The following is a 26,291-nucleotide window of genomic DNA, read 5'->3' on the forward strand; positions in this document are numbered from 1 at the left end:
GTTAAATGGTTTGCACGGAATTGAAATGAGGTGTAATCAAAGATTCCATTTCAGATTCATCCCTCACTTGATTTGTCCTTCACCCAACTGAAGGCCCCTACAGTACTGTGACTGATTAGGGAGGGAAACTGATGACAACTGGACATTTACAGACAAAGTTCTAATCAATAAAAAAATGTTAATCAACTTTATTTATTTACAGATACACACATATCAAACTAACAATTATCATAAGAAACTTATTTACAAAACATCTCATATTCTGTACTGTACACCCTGATTTTAAGTTAGTACATTTAAGTTTGAGAATTTTGTGCACGTTTTTCAAATGGATCCTCTTTTAGAAGTTAGTCAATGAAATTACAAAACTCTTCATATCATTTTACTAGCAGATAAGTCGTCACGTCAGACCTATTTGCAAACCATATGGTTTAGGAGCTTCATTTCCACCATCCTAGAGCCATAGGAGTGCCTGATCAGTGAAACGCTATGACTTCAGTAACTAGGGCACCCACTGCCATGTTAGGGTATCGATAGAACTGCCAGGAAGTTAAAGTATAACACTAACCATAAATAATAATATGATAAAAACCATTCAGCTGACCAACAGAAAAGATCACCAGCCCTTCCACCCACTTTAATCCAAACAGAACAGTTGAAATCCTGTCAATTCAATTGGCCATGGCATTACTTCACGTAATACAACTCAATAAATGTTTCATCTGAAATGGAATCAGAACATTCCTGACTGCCACGTTGGCACGACAACACCTTAAGTCCCCTCACCTACACGGCAGAGCTCCCATCATGCCCCAGGATATGGCTGATGTTGTGGGCGAGGCGGTTGGGCTGCTTGCCTGAGTCTGCAGAGGGATTGTTGGAGAGCGACAGCAAAGGGGACATTGGCATGGCAGAACCATCAGGCTGCATCGCCGTGGCGATCTCAGGGAACAGTGAAGTGAGACTGAAGTTGGACAGGTGTGGGGTGATGCCAGAGGAGTTGCTGATGGGCATAGGGGGCATGTCTGAGAGTAGGGGGAAGGTTGCCTGGGCGAACCCTACGGAGCGCGGGGGAGACAGGATGGAGCCGAAGCGGTTGTTGAGGGGGGCAGAACTGCTCTTGTCGGCGCCGGGGCTGGTGAACATCTGGTTGGAGAAGTACTGGATGGGGATGTCGCTGGCCAGGCTGGGGTGGGCGGCAGGGGGGTAGGAGGGGTAGAAGGAGGGTAAGGTGTTCTGCGGCTCTACGGGGAGCAGGGACGAGGGGCGGGAGGAGTTGGTCTGGCTAACAGGGGGGATGAAAGTAGAATTGGCGTTGATAGGAGGGAGGTTCAGTCCTCCATCCGGCATGAAGGAGAAGCCAAAGTTCTGGGCCAGGTGTTGGTCAGGCACCAGGTGTTGGTTGTTGTCCCCGGAGACCTGGGCACTGTCTGCCATAAAGCGAACGATACTGCTGCGCCGCCCTTCACTCCCAGACTGTGGTCGACCCAGCAGGTGGACGTCAGGCTCAAAGGGGTTCCCAGGTCTCAGGCTGCCTGACCGCGGTCGCTCTCCAGGCCTCAGCTTCACGCTCTGGGCCTCCTGGGTGATGTGGCGGGAGCGCTGGCTGACTGCGGTGGGCGGTCTGGAGGAGGCTGTGGTGCGGCCTGGCTCAGAGCTGTTGTGTGGGGTAAGGGGGTGGGGGAGGCCTGTCCGTACCCCTGGGTGGGTGCCCATGTTCCCACTACCATGAGGAATGTGGCCCTTGTTGCCCTCCCCAAGCCTCATAGCTGAGGCCTTCTGAGTGGGAGGAACACTGGGGCTGGATGCTTTAGCCTGCATGTCCCCTGAAGAGCTGCCAGACACACAGCCGTACTCCATACTGACCGGAGGACAGCACTGGACTGCCCTCTGGTGGTCGGTCTGCTCCAGGAGACTCTGCATAAAACTCTGATGACACCCCTCCTGGTCCCGAGTAAGACCTGGAGCACCAATCTGCACCCCCTGCGTCCCAGGATGGGGTCCACTGTACCCCCCACGGGTTCGCCCATCCCCTGGAGGCCCCGCGTTCATCCTGAAACCCCCCTGCTGGCCTCTCTGAGAGGAGGGACCTGATTTAGGTGTCATGTCCTCAAAGCCCCCCAGCTGATGCCCCCCTTCAGCACCGGCCATTGTTTTAAACGGAGGACACTCAGAGACCCTCTGGACGTCTGCAGAACCTGGGTGGTCTGGGGGCAGCCGGCTCTGAGGGTTGTGTGTGACATTGCCCTTCACTCTGGGTGTGTCCAGGTATCCCCGTAGGTCTGGCTGTTCCTGTGTAGTACCGCGGGTGGCCTGCAGATGGAGCACCATGCGCTGCTGCTCATCACTAGACGAGCCCTTCCCAATGAGGGCCTCTGCAGAGTAGCTGGAGACGCGGTGGTGATCCTGGCGTGGGGGAGCACAGCCCAGGTCGGAGGGCTGGGAGGCAGGGTTGCTGGGCTGGGAGGTCAGGTGCTGCTCCAGGTTTCTAGAGCTCATCAGCCTCTGCATGGTGCTGTGGTCCTGATCAGACTGAAGGGAGGGGAAAGAGGAGAGAAGAAAATAATGGATAAAAACATACAGAAAACAGACTTTATTGTAAATCATCCTAATGGAGGGCGTGCACATGTTTTTAATGTATACTCAGAGCCACAAAACAAGATAATAAAATCATTATCATTATGTATTCAACACAGCCTCAGTAGTTCCTGTACCTTGAGGTGTTCCTGGGCCAGGTGGCTGCTGTGGTGACCTCTGGGTCCCGCTGGTCCTGGCTGGGCCTCACAGCTCTTCTCCTGGTGCTGCGACCCAAAGTGCTGGATCTGTTGCTGCTGGAGGTGCTGGTGTCTGGAGTGGGAGCTCTGCTGCTGGTGCTGCTGTTGAGGGTGTTGTTGCAGATGTTGCTGCTGTGACAGGGCTTGTGGTTGGTGCTGTTGTGTTTGCTGTTGGTGCTGTTGTTGTGACTGTTGCTGGTGCTGCTGCGACTGTTGCTGGTGCTGCTGGTGTGTTTGAGGTTGTTGTTGATGTGATTGTTGTGACTGTTGATGCTGGTGCTGCTGAACTCCTCCCTTCTCCTGGTGGTGTTGTTTCTGACCCCCTCCAACCAGCCCCCGCTTCTTCTGGACCTGCTGAAGCGCCCTCTGGTGGAGGCTGTGGAGGTGTGCAGGGTCAGGCTGGGTCAGGTGATGCTGGAGCTGGTACAGGTGGTGCCCCTGGTGCTCCTGTTGTTGTTGTTGTTGTTGTTGCTGCTGCTGCTTCAGGTAGGGGTTGCCCCCGAGGTGTTGGCCTGGCTGGGGTGCACCATGCTGGGGGTGGCCATGGGGCAGCTGGAGCACACCTGGTTGGTTGTGTTCCTGTGTGGGCAGCTGGGGGGTGCAGTGGCTCTCGGTGGGTCGGAGCATTGTACTCATGAAGGTGTTGCCCGAGAACAGGGTACCCACTCCGTCTGGGTTGATCCTGGTCATGATGGATGAGGTGGTAGGGGGTAGCTGGGGTACCATCATCTGGCTGTGGTCCAGGGGTTTGACCTCCATGTGGCCCACGTTAGAGGCCGACGAGCAGGTCTTCTGTCGCTTGTTACTGCTGGACAGTATCACATCATCCTGGGCTGGCCTCTTGGACAAGTCCTTGATGTGTCGCGGCTCACCCACCCCCACCTGGGGCCTCATCAGGGGGGCGTACTCGTTCAGCTGGACTGAGCCTGAGAAGGGAGGAAGGACAGGGGTGGAGGTTTGGGAAACATGGGCTGAGTTCCCTACAGGGGATGGGACTGAGCCCAGCTGCCCAGCCAGACTGAGGGAGCCTGGGTAGGCCTGCTGCTGGCTGGAGCTGGGCCGGATCAGGTTGTTGACGCTGAGGGTGCTGGAAGTACCAGACTGGGCCTGGCTCTGGGGGTGAGAGTGGGACTGGGAGAAGGAGATGTTCTGTGGATGTCTGACTGCGGATGTCTGATCTCCAGCCTGGACCCTAACAGACACCTGTTTAGCCACTGGAGTCTCCATCTGTTTGGTGAGCTTTGTCTGTTGTCCAGCACTCCTCTCTTTTCTGTTGGAGGCTTGCTGGGACTTGGAGTTGGGTTCCCATGCAGGTGTTGGGGTGTTTGTTGAGGTGGAGTTGTCCACGGTGCAGCCCCCCACCCTCCTCCCAGGACTGTCCTGCTCCAACATAGCCAGGATATCAGTCTGCTCGCTGGCAAAAGTAAACGATCCAAAATGACCTGGCGAGGAACTGACACTGTGGCCTGTGGGAAGCATAGACGCCACAGAGAAGCCCCTTCCACCACCTGCGCCACCAGACATGAGCGAGTCAGTCTGTCTATTAGGAGCCGGAGGCTGATCCAAGGGTTCGTGGTCTAGCACGTACACCTGCTGTGGGAGAGTGTAGTCCATTCTAGAGGGAGCAGCATCACTCCTCACGCTCGCTTTCTCCATCGCTGCGCTGGGGTGGCCCTCTGCCTGAGGTTCCTTCTCCCTGCCTGACACCGCTGTCACTTTGAGCTCAGCAGGATGGGATGGTGTGGAAGTGGGCATGGTCATTTGCTGGGTGGATGGTCTGTTATAGGGGAGCCATTTCCTGTATTCTGATGGCATGGTCATGGGGACTGTTACAGAGGGTGAGGCAAAAGACAGGGCGCCAGAACAGGGGGTTGGAGTGGAGGGGCCCGAAGGAGAAGCCACAGGCTGGGACTGGGTCTGGGTTGTAGGCTGAGACTCCTGGCTGTTGGCTGGCTTGGTCTGACCCTGTGATGACGAAGTGAGCTGAGCAGACTGGAGAGACACCACTGGTCTATTTCCTATTGAGTTTACAGTGCTGACTGAGGGTTGACATGCTGCTGAAGACATCACACCCGTAGACCTAGATCTAGTCTCTGTGGAACAGGCACCAGTAGATCTGCTCTGTCTAGAACTGCCATTAGTGATAGCTGATCTAGTTTGCACAGTGCTGATAGTAGTGACCGGCTGTCTGTTCTGTGTGACTGTAGGTCTGAGGTGAGTGGACCTGTCACTAACGGCGACCGCAGGTTGTTTACTCTGAGAAGAAACAGTAGAAGTGACTGTAGGTCTGAGGTGAGTGGACCTGTCAATAACGGCGACCGCAGGTTGTTTACTCTGAGAAGAAACAGTAGAAGTGACTGTAGGTCTGAGGTGAGTGGACCTGTCACTAACGGTGACCGCAGGTTGTTTACTCTGAGAAGAAACAGTAGAAGTGACTGTAGGCTTATCTGCTGCAGAAGTGACAGTAGCTAGACTCACAACACTAGTGATAATGAGTTCACTCTGTGTGGAGCTAAAAATACTACTACTACTAACTGCTGCTGTACACGGAGTGACACTTGTCTCAGAGGTTTTACTCTGTGTGGTGCATTCACTGGAGACAGTTGGTCCACTATATGAACTAGTAGTCACACTATTACTTTCAGGAGAGGACAGTGTAGAGTTGATACTAAGCTCAACAGGTCTGGTCTGTGTTGAAGCCGCACTACTACTAACTGTGGGTGTGTTAGCTGTAGTGCTGACAGGGAGTGGCTTTGGCTGAACTGTCACAGCAACAGAGGATGGGATTCCCTGAGGCACAGTGACCTCTTGTTCCAGACGGTCCCCTGTTAAAGCCACTGGCTTCGCTGAGATGGTGACAGGCCGTCCCTGTTTGGGCTCATTCTTACTCACTAACTTGGTCCTCTTGGTGATGGCCCTCTTAGGTCTGGGCACTGAGGCTGTTTCAGGCTGACTCCACAAGGCCTTCCCTGTACCCATCGCCAGCCCTGGTCTGTGTGGAGTCACACTGGGGATCTGGATCTGCCTGACGGGGGAACTGTGTGGAGCTGCTAAAATGGGGACAGAAGATGGCTTCTGCTGTGGCACTATAGAGTAGGATGGTGAGGCTAGGGTTTGCTGGACGTTACTCTGGGTGGAGATGCATGACGGCATGCCCTGTGAGATGCTCTGGTTGAGGCTGCTGAGGGCTCCCAGGGTGTGCATGTTGGTGGTGGGCTCCTTAGCGGTGCTGATGTGCTCCTCAGCGGTGCTGGGCTGGATCAGCTGGAGACTGCTCTGGCCACCCTTACAGCCTGACTTTTCAGAGGTCTTCATGGGCTGCAAGGCAAACACCTGCCCGTTCACAGTGATGGTCTGAGGGTTCGGGGGAACCGGGGGGGCTTGGGGTGTCTGGGTTTGAGGGACGGGACGTGGTAGAATGTGAACCAACTGTTTACCCCCAACGATCTGTTGCCCAGTGGTGGAAGTTGTGGAGCTGGTAGCGACAATCTGATTGGGTGCTGCTGCGGGCACCATGCCAACCTGAGGGTTCTGAGGAGGTGCAGGTGGAGGCTGATTGGAGGCCTGGATGATGACGATGTGCTGACAAGGCGTCTGATTGGTTAAGTCGTCACTGACAACCGACTGGGCTGAGCAGGGATTGGCCTGCTGTAGGATGACAACACTCGGGTTGTTAGTGTTCTGGGGAGTCGTTACCCCAGCAATTGCTGTCCCAGTAGGGTTCATTTGCAATACCTGCATGGTCTGGAGGAGGGGCCTAACAGCTGCCTGGGGGTGGGCTTGAGCCTGGACCTGAGGAAGCATAGCTGGTTGGGGTTGAGTCATGAGGACAGTCTGTGGATGGGAGGGGACTGTTGCCTGTTGTTGTACAGCAGGTTGAGGTCGTGATATCATAGTTGAGTGGGCTACCACAGCAGGCTGGGGCATGATGGCTGACTGAGGGAGGACAGTACAGTGTGGCTGGGAAGCCATGACTGGATGGGGCTGGTGCTGGGCCAGGATAGCTGGCCGTAGCTGGGGTGTCCTCTGGATGGAAGGCTGGGCTTGGATATGGGCAGTGATGGGTTCCTGGGGCTGTATGGTTACCTGTGGCCTCATTTGAATATGAATGGGTTGAACTGATAGTTTAGTGCCCACAATCTGTTGGATACTCTGCTGCCCAGAGGTGCTAGTCTCTGGGGTGGGGAGTGACTGGCAGACAGGTTGCACTGTGTTCCCAGCCAGCTGTAAGGTAGTCCAGGTGGTCTGTGTGCTCCCTGCTGCACTGGCCCCGAGGACGGTTGGGCTGCTGTTGATAGTCGTATAGCTCATAGTCCTGATGGCAGCGTTCTGGGTGGTTATGACCTGGGGAAGGGCTGTAAAGCTGGGGACAGAATGGAGCGAGAGTGGGGTGGCCAAACTGGCTGCAATGGGGAGACTAGGGGCTGGGGTGGCAGGCTGGGGCAAGGCTGCAGTGACCGTGGGGAGTGGGCAGATACCCTGGAGGGTGATGTAGGACACAGAGGGGGGTAGTTTGGGGGCTAAAGGTACCTCTTCTACACACTGTTCCACCAGCTTCATGCCAGGTGTAGACACTATGGGGGCTAGGGTTGCCTTAGGGAGGAGCGGAGGGGCAGAGGAAGGGACACTGACGTGCTGAAGAGCCACGTTCACCCTAACCCCTGCTGTGATGTCACAAGACGACTGAACAATCCCAGCCATGGCTGGTTGCTTCCCCAGATCGGAAGCTGGACTAGGTTCCTTCCCTGCTGGGCATATCACATTCCCATTGGAGTAGACAATAATTCCTTTGGGGAGCTGGTGAGTGGGCGTTACTTTGGCGACCTTTGCACAGCGCAGCTTTCCCTTCCAGTGGACGGTGGGGTCGTCCAGGAAGTTGATGTCGTGGGCTTTGAGCAACTCAATGTAATGGCCGCTCTCTCTCCGCAGCTCGTCCAGCTGATGCCGCAGCCGCCGGATCTCCTCAACTGCAGGGATTGGAGACAACAAGGATGAGTGGTCGTCAACACAGACTCTCAAACACCTGTATGTTAAATGTATGCAAAAACAGCTTCGGATAAAAGCATCTACCAAATGGCATATATTATCAGTACCTCACACAGGTAGATTCAAACACTGTATGTAGACAGACTGGCACAACTAGACGTGTACGCTCAAACACTGTAAAATGCAAGCAAACAAATTGGAAAATGCACTGTCACACCATACTTATTGTGAAGCACACACCTTGTACTCGTTCTCCCCCTTCGAGAAGCATGGCGTCATTTTGTTTCTGCAGCTCACTTATGTAAAGGTAGGCCTGGTCAAGGATCATGTTCTTACTCTAAAGACGAAGGGGATGTCAGCATGGGATTTACATGGAGACTAACACAAGACAAACGCATACAGCAGGATATCAACAGGAGCTACAGCCTCAGACCAAAGGATAAATATCACACCTTGAGAAAAGAACCGAGCCCGTAAGTTCTATGGTTCGGTGCAAAAACACACAAAGGAGTGTGTGTGTGGCTGTGTTTACACAGACAGGTCAATTATGATCTGTTTTGCACTAATTGGTCTTTTGACCAATCACATAAGATCTTTTCAGATCAGATCTTTTATTTTTTTAACCTTTATTTAACTAGGGAAGTCAGTTAAGAATTTGTTCTTATTTACAATGACGGCCTCCCACGTCCAAACCTTTCCCTAACCCTAATGATGATGGGCTAATTGTGCGCTGCCCTATGGGACTCCTGATCACGGCCGGTTGTGATACAACTCAGGATCGAACCGGGGTCTGTAGTGACGCCTCTAGCACTGCGATGCAGTGCCTTAGACCGCTGCAAAGCTCAGGATTTTTAATAGCTGATCTGATTGGGCAATGGACCAATTAATGAAAATATCAGAATTGGGCTGCCTGTCTAAACGTAGCCTGTGTTACCTGCTTCAGTGCCTGGGAACATGGTAGAAGGTCCCCAATACGGTTAATTCCAGCATTGATCTTCTCTTTTCGCTGTCTCTCAACTTAAGAACAACCAAACAAAACAAACAAAAACTTAGTGAGTCACTCCCAGGAAATGCTGCGAAATGACAGGAAAGGCCAAACTACAACAACAATATTTCACCTGCATTGTGAGATTCCTTGTTTTTCTTCTTTCTGAAAGAGAAAATGGATAAAGAGGCTAGACAATGTTGTGTGCCTGAAAACTTAAATGCAGGAGAATTGATTTGCCCTTACCGTGGTTTATGGCCAGGAGTCTGGTTCTCTGTCATCTCTGGCATCCTGGCCTACTCTACTGCCTGTATAACAGGCACTGGTCACCCCGCTTGCAGGCCTACCATCAAATCCCTTCCCTGGCCGACCTGCAACCCAAACATAAGAGACCAAGGAGTGAGGAGGGATGATGACTAGACAAAACACTTGATTATAAATATGTAACAGATGCACACTCATGCACACTCACGGCTGTTCAGCAACAGTAACAGATGCACACTCATGAATAAGACACGGCTGTTCAGCAACAGTAACAGATGCACACCCATGAATAAGACACGGCTGTTCAGCAACAGTCCTCCCAAATGCAAGTAGCCCCATGATGTTAACAACTCATTTGTAAGGTCAGACATGAGCCACACACCAGTTTTGTTATTAAGCATTTATATGGTTGAAATTCTGTGATAATCACCATCTACTAGTTAGCTGTGTTTATTCTGAATAACACTGTGCTGCATCTATTTATCACAACAAGAAGGGAAGATATGCGGAAAGCAGACCCTTGCCAATAACCAAGTCGTTGGAATTAAAGATACTGTGGCCTTACATGTAAACAATGAGCTTAGTCCAACGCTGAGCGAGTCGGTTATCCCAGTTAGCTACCTGAAAATAATGAATTCATATTATCTGACATGCTGCCTTGAATGAAATATATTGCGGGCAATAGCGGTTATTCTTGGACAACAAACGTGATGTTGGCAAAGTGAGTTGACCCATAAACATCCCCATTTTGAACCTAACTTACTTGTTAGGTAGTTAACGTTAGCTCATTAGCTAACTAGCACTGCTATCCTGATGTTAAAGTAGGTTCGCATAAAATAAGCCCTCTTTTGAAGTATTAATTTGAACGACAGAAATAAAACACAACAATCATACTCACATGCACAGTACATGGGATAACAATATCGTGGAAATCTAAACACCCACCCTCCAGCTTGCTAGCTAGCAGTGTTAGCTAGGCATCAAGCTTACTTAGTGAACAAAATAATGCAATCAAAAGGCCGCCTGGAAAAATGGGCAAATCACCCTTTTGATTGTCAAATCACTTGTGAATTAGGAAAATTATTAAATTAATTAGCTAGCAACTTACCTGTACCTTCCCCATTTTGGAATTTAGTTCCTGTCAAAACTTTGGTTTTCCCAGAGAGGAGGAAGAGGCCCAACTCTGCGGAAAATCTGTTTCCCTCCAGCAGGTGGCGTATCTTTTTATTTTTAGAATGGAGGCCAGTGTCGAATTTGCTTAACAAAACAGTGAATGTCTTATTTGCCACGTGAAGTTTATTTGATATAATATAATGTTTATGTTGTTACGATTGTACTGATATAAGTAGGACACGTGACACCCCGGCAAGTTTGAGTTGTCTCGAGATGGCTATTCATGACATGAGGCTAGTAGCATCTCTCGACGTCAACAACCCTCACCGAATATTCCAAAATAATTACAAGTGGGACGGCTGGTCGTTATGCTGCGTTAGAAGAGGGACGCAAAAACGGCCATACCAGTCGGCATTTCGGGACAAGAAAGCGTTTTTTATTTATTAAAAAATAAGAAAGCGGGTGACCGCAAAAGTAAGCCAGCACGATGGTATGCGTTGCTATGGTAATTTCAGTAAACAAATCACTGCTAAACAACATCCGGTAGAAAATTATGATATGGCTCACGGCAAAAATATGAGATATTTGAACTCTGGCTGCAAGTCCCGTTTACCGTGAAGGCATTTACCATCGTGCTCTCACTGAAAGACGATCCAAGCGCAGCATTAGTTACTTTTTCATGTTTTGACCCAGTCTTTTCATTCTAATCCTTCGACGTTACTATGCTAAACAAATAATTGGCACGTTAGCATGCAGCGAATCAATGATGAGACAAGAACTTCAATAAATTATGATTGAATAAATATCCAATACGTCATGGTATGTTGCAGGAGTGGTTGTCCCACAACGCCCTCATATCAACCAATCAGGATCCAATCAACTCTCACGACCTAACCCAAAAATCAAGTAGTAAGGAGAAAGAGGCGTAGATAAACTGAAACGAATTGGAATCAAGAGATTCGGTCTATGATCCAATCAAAATATGTACTGGGTCATACTCCTGGAATGTGATTTGAAAGATTGACGGCTCAAGCAGGATCACTGTACAAACCATTGAAAGTCAGATTTGAGCTTGTTGTACAATAGTGCATTTTTATGTATTTGGACTTCCTGCTGTAGAGCAAATTTCCCCTCAGGGATAATAAAGATTATCTGAGTATAAGGAGATGATCAACATTCCCTCTGAAATACGCTTGTGCAATATGGACTAGTTTCAAATAGGCTTCTTCATTACCGTTTTCAGTCTGCTCCATATCCCAGTCTTGGACAGTGGTTTTGGATATACAAAGAATTAAACATGAACCCACAATGCAAATAGTATTTATTTTTATTTAGGTGGTTAAAAAGTCTTACAATATAGAGCTCCAGAAAATATAAAATTCTTCAAAGAAAACAAAACATGCTTTTACAACAGTGGAGGAGGACTACTTTCCCAGCATGCAGTCGGCAAGGTTTCTCCTGGGCTTCTGGTCCTGTTCTGAGGGGCCCACAGAGGAAACTCCCAAACCAACATGCAACCTTCCCGCAATGTTGAATAGATGGTCATGAGTGAAGCGCACAGAAAGGTTAATGGAGAAATCTAGTTGACTTGGTTACAACCTCCTACTAAAAGGTTAGTCTCGGTACCAGACAGTAGTCAGGCGAACTATAAAGTGCCAATCTAAACAGAAGCATCCACAACAAACTCATTCATGCACTCCACCAAGGCAGAGAGCTCTCCATCTTAGCCAGTCAATTGAACTGCTCTAGTCCTGAAATGGAGATACAGTAGATTGGTGCCACAATTATTGTAAATAAAGACTGGGTACACCCCCCCCCCCCCCCCCCCCCCCTACTGGATGTCTTGTTCCATCTTTGTACTTTGACAAAAACATCAACATCCTCATCTTAAGACACGAGGTATATCCTTTGATCTCATACATCTTTGCCCATCTCACACCCCGAACTCTGAGGGTTTCCTGAACACTCTCACACAGCATCTGTGGCAAGCCCAGGAGAAGCCCTGAGCCAGTTGGCATTTAAGAAAAAAAAAAGAGCTGAAGAGAGAATTAAAGATGGGTTGAGAAACAACCATTCAGAAACAAAAGGAGAATCCACTTCCCCAAATGTTCCCACCTTGAAACTGTTCATCAAGCCTCATGCCCATTCTACGAGGGCTCTCATTTCTCCTTTCCCCCTCCGGAGTGGCGTCAGAGCTTTGACGTCACGAAGAAGAACTGCATCCCCTATGCAAGGCTCACACTTCGCATATTGCCAGAAGAAGAAACAGGAAGTCTCACCCACCAGTAAAAACTTCCCATAAGTTCCTGGGCTTGGGTGGTGATGGGCTGGAGTTCAGTGTTATGAAGGAGTCACCATGACGACTCAAAGCATCAATAATGTTGCCAGTTGGGAACTTCCTTCGTCAACGATAGTCTCTTACCGTACATTTTTTTCCTATTCAGTTCTATTGTTTTTTTTTGTCCAGACACCAAAGATATGTCCCCTTACCTTTATAACCGCTTTTAAAAACTCAAACACAAAAAGTATGATTGGCAAACACAGAACCCCCCCCAACATTTCTAAACTGTCCTAAGTCTGCAGCTTTTCTGAGAACTCTTGGATTCTGAACCCATAGATTAGTTTTTAAAAATCTTTTATTGGGACTTTTTTTGCTAAATAAAAATGCCATGTTTTGTTTTTTTAAACTTAGATTTTTTGTTTTTCTTTTTAACATCCTTTGAAGAAAGTGGTGAATGTGTCGACCCATAAGCATCTGTCACAGTTCTGTTTCTGGGGGAGGGGGGCACGACCATGCTCTTTCCAGAGGCTGCAGCCCCTACTCGGTCTTCTGCAGCTCTTCCCCAGGGGGCGCACACGGGCTGCGCAGGCTCTTCTGAAGCACGTGGGCGTCTGCAGGCTCTATCCTCTTGTAGTAGTTCTTTTTCGTCTCGATGATCTCAAAGCCAAACTTCTGGTAGAAGTCGATGGCCGACTCGTTGCTGATCTGCACGTGACTGTCAGATGAGAGAATGAATCCAAATCAAATAACATTTTATTTGTCACATGCGTCATAAACAGGTGTAGACCAACAGCGGAATGCTTACTTACGGGCCCATCCCAATAATGCAGAGAAGAGAAATAATAGAACAATTATCCCACAAGGAATAAATACACAATGAGTAATGATAATTTGGATATATATACACAGGGTACGAGGTAATTGAGGTAGACATGTACATATACCTAGGCAACAGGATAAATAATAAACTGTAGCAGCAGGGTATGTAATGAGTCAAAAGAGTTAGTGCAAAAAGGGTCAAGCACCAAACTGCAGATAGAAGCGTGTGAATTAGGAGGTAAGGGATGACAAACATTTTCAACTGACCACTGAGGATGCATCTCAATAGCAGGGCTTTTCCTCAATCTGCACTGATGTGAAAACAGAGAAATGGTGAAAGCAATATGGTGTATAGTATGCCCATACCAGGCAATTGCTTTCACCTGTCCAGTTCTTTCACATCAACACAGTGAACAGACATGAGAAGAGCCCATTTAGAAATACTGAGATGCACAGTAAAGAGCTTACAGACTAAGCACCAAAGGTAAACTTCCATGGGAGTAGGGTGGCAAATCGCAGGCAGCTTTGCTAGCGCTGTAGTTTGTGGTCCACGTTCCCGTGAGCGGCGCTGCTGGCTTGGCACTCGAGACGCCAAAATATATACAATTAGCTTTAAGTCTTAAGCGGCCGCTGCACATGGTTGACCAATGAGGGGAGTTGTCAACCAATCAAACAATGTTTTAATGACAACATTCAAGCTGACAACCGGAAGCGCTGGTCTCTACATACGGTAGGCAGAGTCTCGTGGTTCGATTGCCGTTTACCGTGGCACATCTGTAAGCGCTTTAAGACGTAGAGCACAGATCCTTTATTATAGACTTACAGGTAAATGTTGTCAAAGGTGCCATCCTTCTCGCAGATGTTTAACACATGGTTCAGCATCTTTGTTCCTGGTCACAATACAAGAGAGAAGATCAGGAGTTTGACAAGATGCAACACCAGTGACTAGCTCTGACTTGGCAGATGGTAAATACCTTTTCCCTCAATATAGTAGCTATGACTGATATGTGGTTGTCCCACTTAGGTTGCTTAAGATTATGTATATAAAAATATATATATATATCTAACATGTAAAAAAACTGCAAACAGTAAGAGGATACAAGTGAATATGGTGTGAAGCTGGCTATTGTCGATGTACGAAAACAAAAAGATCTGCGCCATACCTATGCCTAACCTGCGGTAGGGCGCTAGGCAGCCCAGTGTCATGATATACAGTCTCTTCTGGTTCTGAGAGTGGTCCACTCTGCAGCACACTGCCCCCACTGCAATGTCATTGAAGTATGCTACAAACACAGGGTCAGAGGTATTACACATCAGTGCCATGTAGCATTTTCTCACAATACTCCATAAGTAAACAACCAAAACAAGTGCATCAATATCAGACTACAAGGGACTACGTCATTGGGCAAGCCGGTCTCGTCTTACCTAGCTTGGCGAGCTCTCCCACTTCGAGCACGTCCTTGTAGAACTTGTCATTGTAGCTGACGGGAAAGATGACCTGGTTGAGGCGTTTCAACTGTTTGATGTTGTGGGGCGTAACATCCCCCAGCTCTATCCGGCTACTGAAACAAGAGCAGAACAGTCAACCAGCTGGGCAACCAAGCAAAATGACACACTAAATGATCAAAACTATATATGGACACCTGCTTTTCAAATAATTCATTCCAAAATCATGGGCATTAATATAGAGTTGGTCCTCCCTTTGCTGCTATAACAACCTCCACTCTTCTGGGAATGCTTTCCACTAGATGTTGGAACATTGCTGCAGGGTCTTGCTTCCATTCAGACACGAGAGCATTAGTGAGGTCGGGCACTTTTGTTGAGCGATTAGATCTCGACAAACAGTTTCTGTAGGGACCTCTATTTGTGCACGGGAGCATTGTCGGCTGTCAAACTGGTGCCACAAAGGTGGAAGCACAGAATCATTGTATGCTGTAGCGTTAACATTTCCCCTCACTGGAACTAAGGGGCCTAGCCCGAACCATGAAAAATAACCCCATACCATTATTCCTACTCCACCAAACTTTACCGTTGGCACTATGCATTAAGGCAGGTAGTCTTCCTGGCATCTGCCAAACCCAGATTCATCCACTGACTGGTAGATGGTGAAGTGTGAATCATCACTCCAGACAATGTGTTTTCACTGCTCCAGAGTCCAATGGTGGCGAGTTTTACATCACTCCAGCCAACGCTTGGCATTGCACATGGTGATCTTAGGCTTGTGTGCGGCTGCTCGACCATGGAAACCCATTTCAGCTCCTGACGTGCTTCCAGGGGCTGTTTGGAACTCTGTAGTGAGACCATTATAACACGTTCCAGCATTCGGCGGTCCCGTTCTGTGAACTTGTGTGGCCTAACATTTCGCAGCTGAGCAGTTGTTGCTCCTAGACGTTTCCACTTCCCAATAACAGCCCTTACAGTTGAGTGGGGCAGCTCTAGCAGGGCAGAAATTTGACAAACTGACTTGTTGGAAAGGTAGCATCCTATGACGGCGCCACGTTGAAAGTCACTGAGCTCTTCAATAAGGCCATTCTACTGCCAATGTTTGTCTTTGGAGATCGCATGGCTGTGTGCTCGATGTTATACACCTGTCAGCAGCGAGTGTGGCTGAAATAGCCGAATCCACTAATTTGAAGGGGTGTCCACTTACTTTTAATGTGGCACTCATATCCACAGTGACTGATCCACAAGTGTGTACACATACCATGACCAAGGCACAACTCGCATGAAGTATTTTGGTAAACACAGATGTCTAACAGTGCCTGAGGACATGATATGGTCTGCCTTGAGCTCTTCTAGGGAGCTGGCTGGGCAGCCAGTTCTCCTGCCACTGTGTGCCACCTGGACCAGCCCAGATGCATTGACAGCTGCCAACTGTCATCCCAAAAGGTTAACAGTGGCATCAGGCACACGAGCACTACACCAGACACAAAATCTGCCCCCCAAGGCAAAACCCCACATTAATTCAATTGGGATGACTGACATGTTACATGCAATTTTTGTGCATGTAAACAGCCTTTCCTGTGTGCCTTGATCATGAAAGATTAGGCATGATGTTTAGGTAAATGTCAATCTCTTGGACTGAGAGTTTGTTTTCGTGTCTCTTGAGTTTGACCATTTGCCTCCAATTGATTTACTCCTGGAAGCGCACAGTGGTATTTATAGGGCGACTCATCTTAAAACCTCAATGCTGACAACAGCTGCTGGTCACGTGTTCGACGGCAGTCAGACAGGCCGGATAGAGTGACAGCAGAGACCTGGCGACGTCGCCAATATTCAAATCTAAATCTGCTCTGAGACCCCACCATTAGTCTGTACCCCCAGGGGTACAACAAATAAAAATGTGATAATTTTATTTATTTTTTTCTTCACATTTTCAAACAGTACATTTATATTTTTCAACAGGGTTATACATTTGGGTGATGTTTTTTTCTAACCCGAGTAGCCTAGTTTCACTGCCAAGAATAAAGTTAAACCATCTAGTGTTCAGTGAATAAGTCAAACTGGTAGCCTAGTCAAATAATTAACAACCAATCAAAACCGTTACTCTCTCGTGAGAAATCTTGCGCAGACATTTAGAAACAAAACAATGTGAAAATGAGTTAAGGTGAGAATAAAGATGACTTTTGAAGAGTAAGACATGTAATAAAGCAACAGATACCATTAATAAGAAGGGGCTAGAAGCATCTTATATGGTGAGCTACCGAGTGGCTAGGATAGGCAAGCCCCATTCTATTGTGGAGGACTTAATTCCTCCTGCTGCTGTGGATATGGCTGGGACAATGCTGTGGGGAAAAGCCAACTAAACAATGGCTTCATCAAACAACACTGTTTCACGACGCATCAGTGACATGGCAGGAGATGTTTTGAAACAATTACTTCTTCGTATACAAGCCAGTGAATTATATGCGTTACAGTTGGATGAGTCAACAGACGTGGCGGGCCTGGCACAGCTCCTGGTATATGTCCGTTATGTTTATGGGGGGTCAATTAAGGAAGACATCCTCTTCTGCAGACCACTGGAAACCAGGACAACATGAGAATATTTTTAAAGTACTGGACAGCTTTGTGACAAATGGACTTCGTTGGTCAAGATATGTTGGTATCTGTACGGATGGCACAATAGCCATGACAGGGAGATATAGTGGCGTGCTAACGCACGTACAAGCAGTTGCTTCCGACGCCACTTGGGTCACTGCAGCATCCACCGAGAGTCACTTGCTTCCAAGGGAATGTCTGACAGCTTGAAATACCATTTGGACACTACAGTGAAAATGGTTAACTTTGTTAAAGCAAGGCCCCCGAACTCATGTATTTTCTGCATTATGCAATGATATGGGCAGTGACCATTTAACGCTTTTACAACATACAGAAGTGTGCTGGTTATCAAGGGGTAAATTATTAATGTTTTTTATTTTTTATTGAGAGACGAGCTTAAAGTTGTCTTTACTGACCATTTTCACTTGTCTGACCTGTTGCACGATGACAAGTTTCTCACATGACTGGCCTATCTGGGTGATGTTTTTTCTCGCCTGAATGATCTGAATCTAGGATTACAGGGACTCTCTGCAACTATACTCAATGTGAGGGACAAAATTCATGGATGACAACTGGATTCGTTATCCTTTCATGCAAGTCCACTTCCCGATATCTGAACAAGACAGCCTCATAAATTGCAATAAGCAGTTCTGTGAAAATTTAATTTAATTAGAAGCTATTGCCAGATTTCTGGATATGGCTGCGCTCAGCGATTTGCCTTGGCAAGACACTGATGCCCTTAGCAACCACGTAGCTATGCGAGAGTGGATTCTCAGCCCTCACTAGCATGAAAACTAAATACAGGAACAGACTGTGTGTGGAAAATGACTTAAAACTGAGACTCTGCCCAATACAACCCAACATTGCAGAGTTATGTGCATCCTTTCAAGCACACCCTTCTCATTAACCAGTGGTGAGTTTTTTAAATGAACAAATAAGGTTTTATATATAAGATGGCTAAATAACGAGCAAAATTACTGATTATTTTTATATTATTATTTGTGCCCTGGTCCTATAAGAGCTCTTCGTCACAAGCCGGGTTGTAACAAAAACTCACTCATTCTTATTAGTGATGCACTGACATTTTTGGCCAATACCGATATCTGACATTTTCCTTGACAAAGAAAAGTGGCCTTTAAGCATTCTGTTAGTTAAGTAGTTGACGCAGAGGTCCCTGGTTCAAATCCAGGCTGTATTACAACCAGCTGTGATTGGGAGTCCCATAGGCCGGCGCACAACTGGCCCAGCGTTGCCCGGGCCGTCATTGTAAATAATAATTTGTTCTTAACTGACTTGCCTGTTAAATAAAGGTTACTCACGCACGCACCAAAAATGTATTTGGTTGGCATTTATGTATGTCCCCATTACCAGTAAAACATAATCAAAACCTTATTTAATTTACTTGCTGTGCTGTTTAGTTGTTAATTTGTTCCGTTGTTTCATTCGCAATCAGGTTTTCTACGGAACGCCATTTGGATCTTTCCATGTCAAAAAAAGATACGTCAAAAAAGCTTGTTGACCAATCAGGACCTGAATAATACTACATGTCACAATTTGACTAAGTTAATACATATTAATTACACTATCATTAATGTCATATGTCACAACGATTCATCAATACGTATGCTATGATGGTGGTAAAGTTGTCTCGCGCATCCTACAGTGCTGCTCATTAAAAAAAGCTAGCTAGCTCATGAATGCAAACAATGTTCTTTCCCAAAAACATAGGAAAACAATGTAATCCAGATGTCATCTAGAATAACCCTAATTTATAAGACAGCTCTTATTTGATTAATGATGGTCGGACCCATCTATGTGAAGCTAGCCACAATAAGGATTAGCCACAATAGTGGACTTTGCGGTTAGCCTTCAAAATAAAAGTATGACAATTATTCTCTATTAATTTGCCTCACTGTCAATGACACTTATTTTGAAGGCAAACCAAAAATTCCACTATTGTGCCTAATCCTTATTGTGGGTAGCTTCACAACACATAACCAGGTCTGGTCGGGTATCACTAGCCAGATGAAGCTAGCTGGCTGCTTATAACATTAGCTTTGGGCAACAGGGTTAAGTAGCTGGCTAGCTATTTATTTTCATGAATTGAAGTTCAATTTCCATAGGCGAACAACAACTTACAAGGATTCCTAAATCTTTGCTAAGAATAATGAAAATGACTGCAGGTTCTACTGCTCATTGTTTTCAGGCTCGTTGTATTGGTGCTAGCTAGGTACCAAGCTAAAGCTAGTTACCCCAGTAGCTTGCTTTAATGTCTCGCTGAAAATGTCTTACCTCTTTCAAATGACTGCTCGACTTGTTGACTGCTCTATCCACACAGCAGACATTGTGGGCTAGGTTAGGAATGCTGTGTTAAAGTGTAGCGCAAAATGTTACGTGGCGTTGACATCGGTTTTTAACATCAACGTTATACTAGACATCTGGCCGTTACCGATGTTTGCATTTTGAAGCTAATATCGGCCGATTCTAATATGTTCACTGATATATCGTGCATCCCTAATTCTTATGTTTAATAAATGTATCGTATAGTGTGTTTGTGGCAGGCTTACAATGATGGCAAAAAACAACATTTGAGAGTGTGCTGACCCTGGTGCTAGTGGGGTACGCAGCTGGAGGTTGAATGAAGGGGTACGGGACTATAAAAAAAGTTTGGTAACCACTGTTAGGGGAACTTGTTTAGTAAATAAGCAAACAGCCTGAAATTGTGGTTTGATTATGTATCAACATGGAAACTACACATCAATGTTTTTTGATCCACTATCGGTAGGCGTTCGTCCCCATTGATAAAATCACGTAGCCACATATACTGTAAACGTTCGCTACATTGTACCTAGCCCTTGATCATGACCGAGTTCCATTACACACAAATCATTGGACGAACGCATCTTATGTACGGGGGAGTTAACGTGCATCGCTTGCAGTACGGTTTTGGAAGCATAAGAACTTTGTTTCATATCAGCAAGAAATACATATTCTAAAATCAAAAAAGGTTCAATTGATACACACCTTTATAGTATTAGGGTTCCCAAATGGCAATTTTTCCAAGTTACACTGCTTGTTAACGGAAAACAGCCGTTAGACGGAGTGAATTACCTGTGCTAATTAGCCATCTGCATCTCCGAACACCTGTGTGTAAACTGAAGACACCACAAACGTGTTGTCACTGAAAAATACTGTAGGCTGCAACTGTGTTAAAACCAGTTTTAACAGTAAGTGGATATTTTGCATTTGTGAAATTATTTTGATGTGATATGAAAGTAGAGGGATTTATGTTTCCTGAACTGCACCGCAATTGAGAATCCATTCACGTTTAGATGGAGCATTTGGCTGTTTTAGCATCCAGAGCCAATTCACCTCTAAACAGAACATGTAAGGACCTTGGACTACAAGATTTAACCTTAGGCTCCTTTGGTCCATTATTGGGCTACCTTGTATAACTTCACTTCAACTAGCTAGCTGTGTGTTACTTACAGTAACAGAACTTAGCTATTTACAAAGTATCCACTTGGGAACTGATATTTTGTAACCTTGGCAGATAATTGCATAAAATAGGGGTCGACTACCTGAACGCACATTGGTTAACAGCCTGGTCTCAGACTAGAGGTATCATAGTAAATGTTATTCTGAGCTACTCTAATTAGTATGATGTTTGGTATTGTTACGAGTCCAAAGGTTGCAAGTTTGAATCTAATCACGGACAACTTAAGCATTTTAGCAACTTTAACTATACTGAACAAAAATATGAACGCAACATGTAAATTATTGTTACCATGGTTCAGGAGCTGAAATTAAAGATCCCAGAAATGTTCCATATGGACAAAAAGTTTCTCTAAAATGTTCACAAATTGTGAACAAATTTGTTTACGTCCCTGTTTAATGAGCATTTCTCCTTCACCAGGATAATTTATCCACTTGACAGTTGTGGTATATCAAGAAGCCGATAAAACGGAACGATCATTACACAGATGCACCTTGTGCTGGGGACAATAAAGGCCACTCTAAAATGTGCATGTTTCTCACAACACAATGCCACAGATGTCTCAAGTTGATGGAGCGTGGAAGAGCTCCGAGACAGGATTGGGTCGAGACAGATCTGTGGAAGGATTTTTACAAATTCTGCAGCATTGAAGGTCCGCAAATACACAGTGGCCTTCATCTTTAATTAGAAGAAGTTTGGAACCACCAAGACTCTTTCTAGAGTTAGCCACCTGGCAAAACTGAGCAAAAACGTCGCCTATGGGCACAAACCCACCGTCGCTGGACCAGACAGGACTGGCAAAAAGTGCTCATCACTGACAATTTGTGGTTTTGTCTCACCAGGGGTGATGATCGGATTTGCGTTTATCGTCGAAGGAATGAGCGTTACACAGAGGCCTGTACTCTGGAACGGGATCGAATGTGTAGGTGGAGGGTCCGTCATGGTCTGGAGCGGTGTGTCACAGCATCATCGGACTGAGCTTGTTGTCATTGCAGGCAATCTCAACGCTGTGCGTTACAGGGAATACATCCTCCTCCCTCATGTGATACCCTTCCTGCAGGCTCATCCTGACATGACCCTCCAGCATGACAATGCCACCAGCCATACTGCTCGTTCTGTGTGTGATTTCCTGCAAGACAGGAATGTCAGTGTTCTGCCATGGCCAGCGAGGAGCCCAGATCTCAATCCCATTGAGCACGTCTGGGACCTGTTGGATCGGAGGGCTCGGGCTTCCCCCCCCATTTGTGCCTTTGTGGAAGAGTGGGGTAACATCTCACAGCAAGAACTGGCAAATCTGGTGCAGTCCATGAGGAGATGAACTGCCGTACTTAATGCAGCTGGTTGCCACACCAGATACTGTCACTTTTGACCTCCCCCCTTTGTTCAGGGACACATTATTCAATTTCTGTTAGTCAAATGTCTGTGGACCTTGTTCAGTGTATGTCTCAGTTGTTGAATCTTATGTTCATACAACTATTTACACATCTTAAGTTTGCTGAAAATAAACGCAGTTGACAGTGAGAGGACGTTTCTTTTTTTGATGAGTTTATATTATTTGTAGCAGTCTATTTACCACCACAGAATGAAGCTGGCACTAAGACCGCACTCAACCAACTCTATAAGGCCATAAGCAAAGAAGGAAATGCTCACCCAGAAGTGGCGCTCCTAGTGTCCGGGGAATTTAATGCAGGCAAGCAAATCAGTTTAACCACATTTTTACCAGCGTGTCACATGTGCAACCACTGAAAAAAAAATCATAGACCACCTTTACACCACACACAGATGCATACAAAGCTCTCCCCCGCCCTCCATTTGGCAAATCTGACCATAATTATATCCTCCTGATTCCTGATTACAAGAAAAAACTAAAGCAGGAAGTACCAGTGACTCGTTCAATGCGGAAGTGGTCAGATGACACGGATGCAACGGTCAGATGACATGGATGCTACACTACAGGACTTTTGCTAGCCCAGAGAGGGCAATATGTTCCGGGAATCATCCAATGGCATGAGGAGTAAACCACCCCAGTCACCGGCTTCATCAATAAGTGCATTGGCGATAATAAAATCAATTTAGCCTCAAGTAGATAATGAAACATGTTCGATTTGGTTTAAATAATGCTAAAACAAAGTGTTGGAGAAGAATGTAAAAGTGCAATATGTGCTATGTAAGAATGCTAACGTTTCAGTTCCTTGCTCAGAACATGAGAACATATGAAAGGTGGTGGTTCCTTTTAACATGAGTCTTCAATATTCCCAGGTAAGAAGTTTAAGGTTGTAATTATTATAGGACTATTTCCCTCTATACCATTTGTATTTCATTAACCTGACTATTGGATGTTCTTATAGGGACTTTAGTATTGCCAGTGTAACAGTATAGCCGCCGTCCCTCTCCTCGCTCCTCCCTGGGCTCGAACCAGCAACACAATGACAACAGCCACCCTCGAAGCAGCGTTACCCATGCAGAGCAAGGGAAACAACCACCCCAAGGCTCAGAGCGAGTGAAGTTTGAAACGCTTTTAGAACGTGCTAACTAGCCAGCCATTTCACTTCGGTCACACCAGCCTCATCTCGGGAGTTGATAGGTTTGAAGTCATAAACAGCGCAGTGCTTGACGCACAACGAAGAGCTGCTGGCAAAACCCCCGAAAGTACTGTTTGAATGAATGTTTACGCACCTGCTTCTGCCTACCACCGCTCAGTCAGATACTTAAGATACTTGTATGCTCAGTCAGATTATATGCAACACAGGACACGCTAGATAATATCTAGTAATCTCATCAATCATGTGTAGTTAACTAGTGATTATGATTGATTGTTTATTATAAGATAAGTTTAATGCTAGCTAGCAACTTACTGCATTCGCGTAACAGGCAGTCTCCTTGTGGAGTACAACGAGAGAGAGGCAGGTCGTTATTGCGTTGGACTAGTTAACTGTAAGGTTGCAAGATTGGATCCCCCGAGCTGACAAGGTGAAAATCTGTCTTTCTGCCCCTGCAACGAGGCAGTTAACCCACCGTTCCTAAGTCTTCATTGAAAATAAGAATGTGTTCTTAACTGATTTTTTTTTTTTTTTTTTAAATCATCACCCAAAAATACAGATTTCCGATTGTTATGAAAACTTGAAATCGGCCCCAATTAATCGGCCATTCCGATTAATCGGTCGACCTCTAGTCCCAACATTCACAAAGCCGCTGGGCCAGAAGGATTACCAGGACGTGTACTCAAAGCATGTGGGGACCAACTGTCAAGTGTCTTCACTGACATTTTCAACCACTGAGTCTGTAATACCTACATGTTTCAAGCAGACCGTCATAGTCCCTGTGCCCAAGGAAGCGAAGGCAACCTGCCTCAATGATTACCGCCCCATAACACTCATGTCAGTAGCCATGAAGTGCTTTGAACGACTGGTCATGGCTAACAACAGCATCCTCCCGGACACCCTAGACCCACTCCGATTCGCATACCGCCCCAACAGATCCACAGATGACACAATCTTAAATCGCACTCCACACTGCCCTTTCCCACCTGGGCAAAAGGAACACCTATGTGAGAATGGTGTTCATTGACTACAGCTCAACATTCAACACCATAGTGCCCACGAAGTCCACTTAAATGTAATATTTTAATGTTTAATAAATCACCTGTTTGAGGCAAAAAAACAATCAATTTTAGAATAAGGCTGTAATGTAACAAAATGTGGAAAAACTCAAAGGGTCGGAATACTTTATGAATGCACAGTATAATATGAATACGTACAGAATAATACAAAATGCTCAGAGCAAGTTGTGGTTTATGGTTGATGCTCACGCACCAAACAGTAGTTGAATCAATGGGTTACTTGAGTCAGCGAAATACATTCCTTCACAGAAATCAGTAACACTAGACAATGGCTAAATATGATTGTCAAAATTTACTGACCATCGTCAGCATGCTAATAGGCAGTACTGTTACAGTTTTAATCTAATTTGTTCCAAGTTAAATTAGCTAGCGTTAGCTACCTAGCCAAGTAAAGTAGCTAACGTTAGCTAACGTAGCTAGTTGAACAAGCTTGGAGTTGAGTGGCGTAAAGTAGCCTAGTAATTAACTATAGTTGCGTCAAAGTAGAGGGGACTTCAAACGTTTCGAAATCCAGCTAACGTTAGTTAGCTAACTAGCTACACGAAATAACAGGCATGTTACAAACTTATCCGACTTTTTGGTCAAAGTTTAATTTGATGGGAAATGCACGCGCTACTAGCCACACTTAGCAGGTTAAATATGTTATTTGCTAACTAGTTAACCAATGAGATACTGTGTCTAATAACTGGTAAAGAGACGAAAATCACTGTGGTGCTGTTATTTTACCTAACCGTGCAAACGGTTTAGCTAGCTAACGTTAGCATTGCAACCACCTCTCCCGCCCCCCGTTGAAAAAAAAAAAGACAAGAAAAAACTTTAGTCGTGCTAGGAACACAGACATCTCTTTTAATGGCTTTACTCACCCTTTCATTGTAAACTACTGTTATTCTTTAGTTTCAATGTGGTTGAAGTTCTGAGTAGTTTACAGTTCGGGTAGAGGAATTTTGACAGAGTTGGTGTTTCCTCCTGTCGTACCCTCCACATGTATGTTGCTAACTGTTAGCTTAGCTACCGCACTCCTCCACTGTCAACTCTGACCCCGCATGCGCAGAACGTCACGTGTTCTTCTTCGGTGGGGTTTATTTGCGGTTGGCATCCAACGTTATGGTGCATTACCGCCACCTACTGTACTGGAGTGTGGGCCAGAGACAGGGAGAAACTAAATCCTACCTGCGAGCCCCGTTGATCTTAAAAAAGATTACAACATATTGGAGACTATGTCTAATGACATTCTACTAAACATACTCTTTAAACTAATTTCCTGTATCCCCTTTTCCCTCGTAATAGATCTCAGCCTATCTCCTTCCCTCTGATACTACCCACACTGTAGCAATACATGCTCCACGCTCTCTGTTTCCTGCCAATAATCACACTTTGCTTTTGGATGTTTTCCTATCACATAGAAGGTCGTATTCAAATGGCTGTGTCCCACCCTTAATTTAGTAAAAAATAACTTCCTCTCTTCTGTCCCTTCCTGCCATCCTCCCCTCCTCGACTTTCATCTGTACTTGAAATAAATGCCTGCACTTAGTATCTCTATTCCACTGCTTCTGCCATCTCGGCACCATCACTGTCCATATCAGGCTTTTTGCCTCTGCCTTGCTCATTGAAACTACAACATCAACATCCCCACTGGGCTTCAGCCCAAGTCAATCTTATCTGGATGAATGTCACTGTACGTTCATATTTTTTAATCCAGTTATTTTCATTATATGGGTTTGAGCAAATTACCTAAATATTTATGTTGAATAAAAACACAAGTTCTGTTTTTGAAATATTGAAACACTTTAGGATTTTTGTTCTTGAAGTATGTATTGACCATTGGCTTTGACATTTTTGTTAGATTTTTACATGTCTTAATAATAATTAGCTATTATTCAATTTCTAATCATTTGTGGCGCAACTCGATATTTCAT

At 46.0% G+C, this 26,291-nt stretch overlaps 2 protein-coding genes across 6 annotated transcripts; both read right to left on the bottom strand.

Moving 5' to 3' along the window:
• Window positions 1-173: 173 nt before the first annotated feature.
• On the bottom strand, window positions 174-10,921 carry LOC109899260 (basic helix-loop-helix domain-containing protein USF3). Of its 4 annotated transcripts, none has more exons than XM_020494317.2 (8): window positions 10,118-10,921; window positions 9,575-9,630; window positions 8,992-9,116; window positions 8,879-8,910; window positions 8,695-8,777; window positions 8,001-8,097; window positions 2,715-7,741; window positions 174-2,532 (listed from the first exon to the last, which is right to left on the bottom strand). In XM_020494317.2, the coding sequence occupies exons 3-8, from the start codon at window positions 9,033-9,035 to the stop codon at window positions 787-789; spliced, it is 7,029 nt and encodes a 2,342-aa protein (XP_020349906.1). In that variant the 5' UTR covers window positions 9,036-9,116; window positions 9,575-9,630; window positions 10,118-10,921; the 3' UTR covers window positions 174-786. The 4 variants fall into 4 exon arrangements, with proteins under 4 accessions (XP_020349906.1, XP_031690902.1, XP_020349907.1 ...); XM_031835042.1 differs by lacking the exon at window positions 10,118-10,921 and adding an exon at window positions 9,908-10,032; XM_020494318.2 differs by lacking the exon at window positions 9,575-9,630.
• A 505-nt stretch (window positions 10,922-11,426) lies between these two features.
• Window positions 11,427-25,457, bottom strand: LOC109899262 (N-alpha-acetyltransferase 50-like). Of its 2 annotated transcripts, none has more exons than XM_020494321.2 (5): window positions 25,239-25,457; window positions 14,648-14,784; window positions 14,386-14,505; window positions 14,046-14,112; window positions 11,427-13,118 (listed from the first exon to the last, which is right to left on the bottom strand). In XM_020494321.2, the coding sequence occupies exons 1-5, from the start codon at window positions 25,244-25,246 to the stop codon at window positions 12,941-12,943; spliced, it is 510 nt and encodes a 169-aa protein (XP_020349910.1). In that variant the 5' UTR covers window positions 25,247-25,457; the 3' UTR covers window positions 11,427-12,940. The 2 variants fall into 2 exon arrangements, with proteins under 2 accessions (XP_020349910.1, XP_020349911.1); XM_020494322.2 differs by having other exon boundaries at window positions 14,648-14,781; window positions 25,239-25,417.
• Window positions 25,458-26,291: the final 834 nt, after the last annotated feature.

Source organism: Oncorhynchus kisutch, linkage group LG11, assembly GCF_002021735.2.
Source record: "Oncorhynchus kisutch isolate 150728-3 linkage group LG11, Okis_V2, whole genome shotgun sequence".
NCBI lineage: Eukaryota > Metazoa > Chordata > Actinopteri > Salmoniformes > Salmonidae > Oncorhynchus > Oncorhynchus kisutch.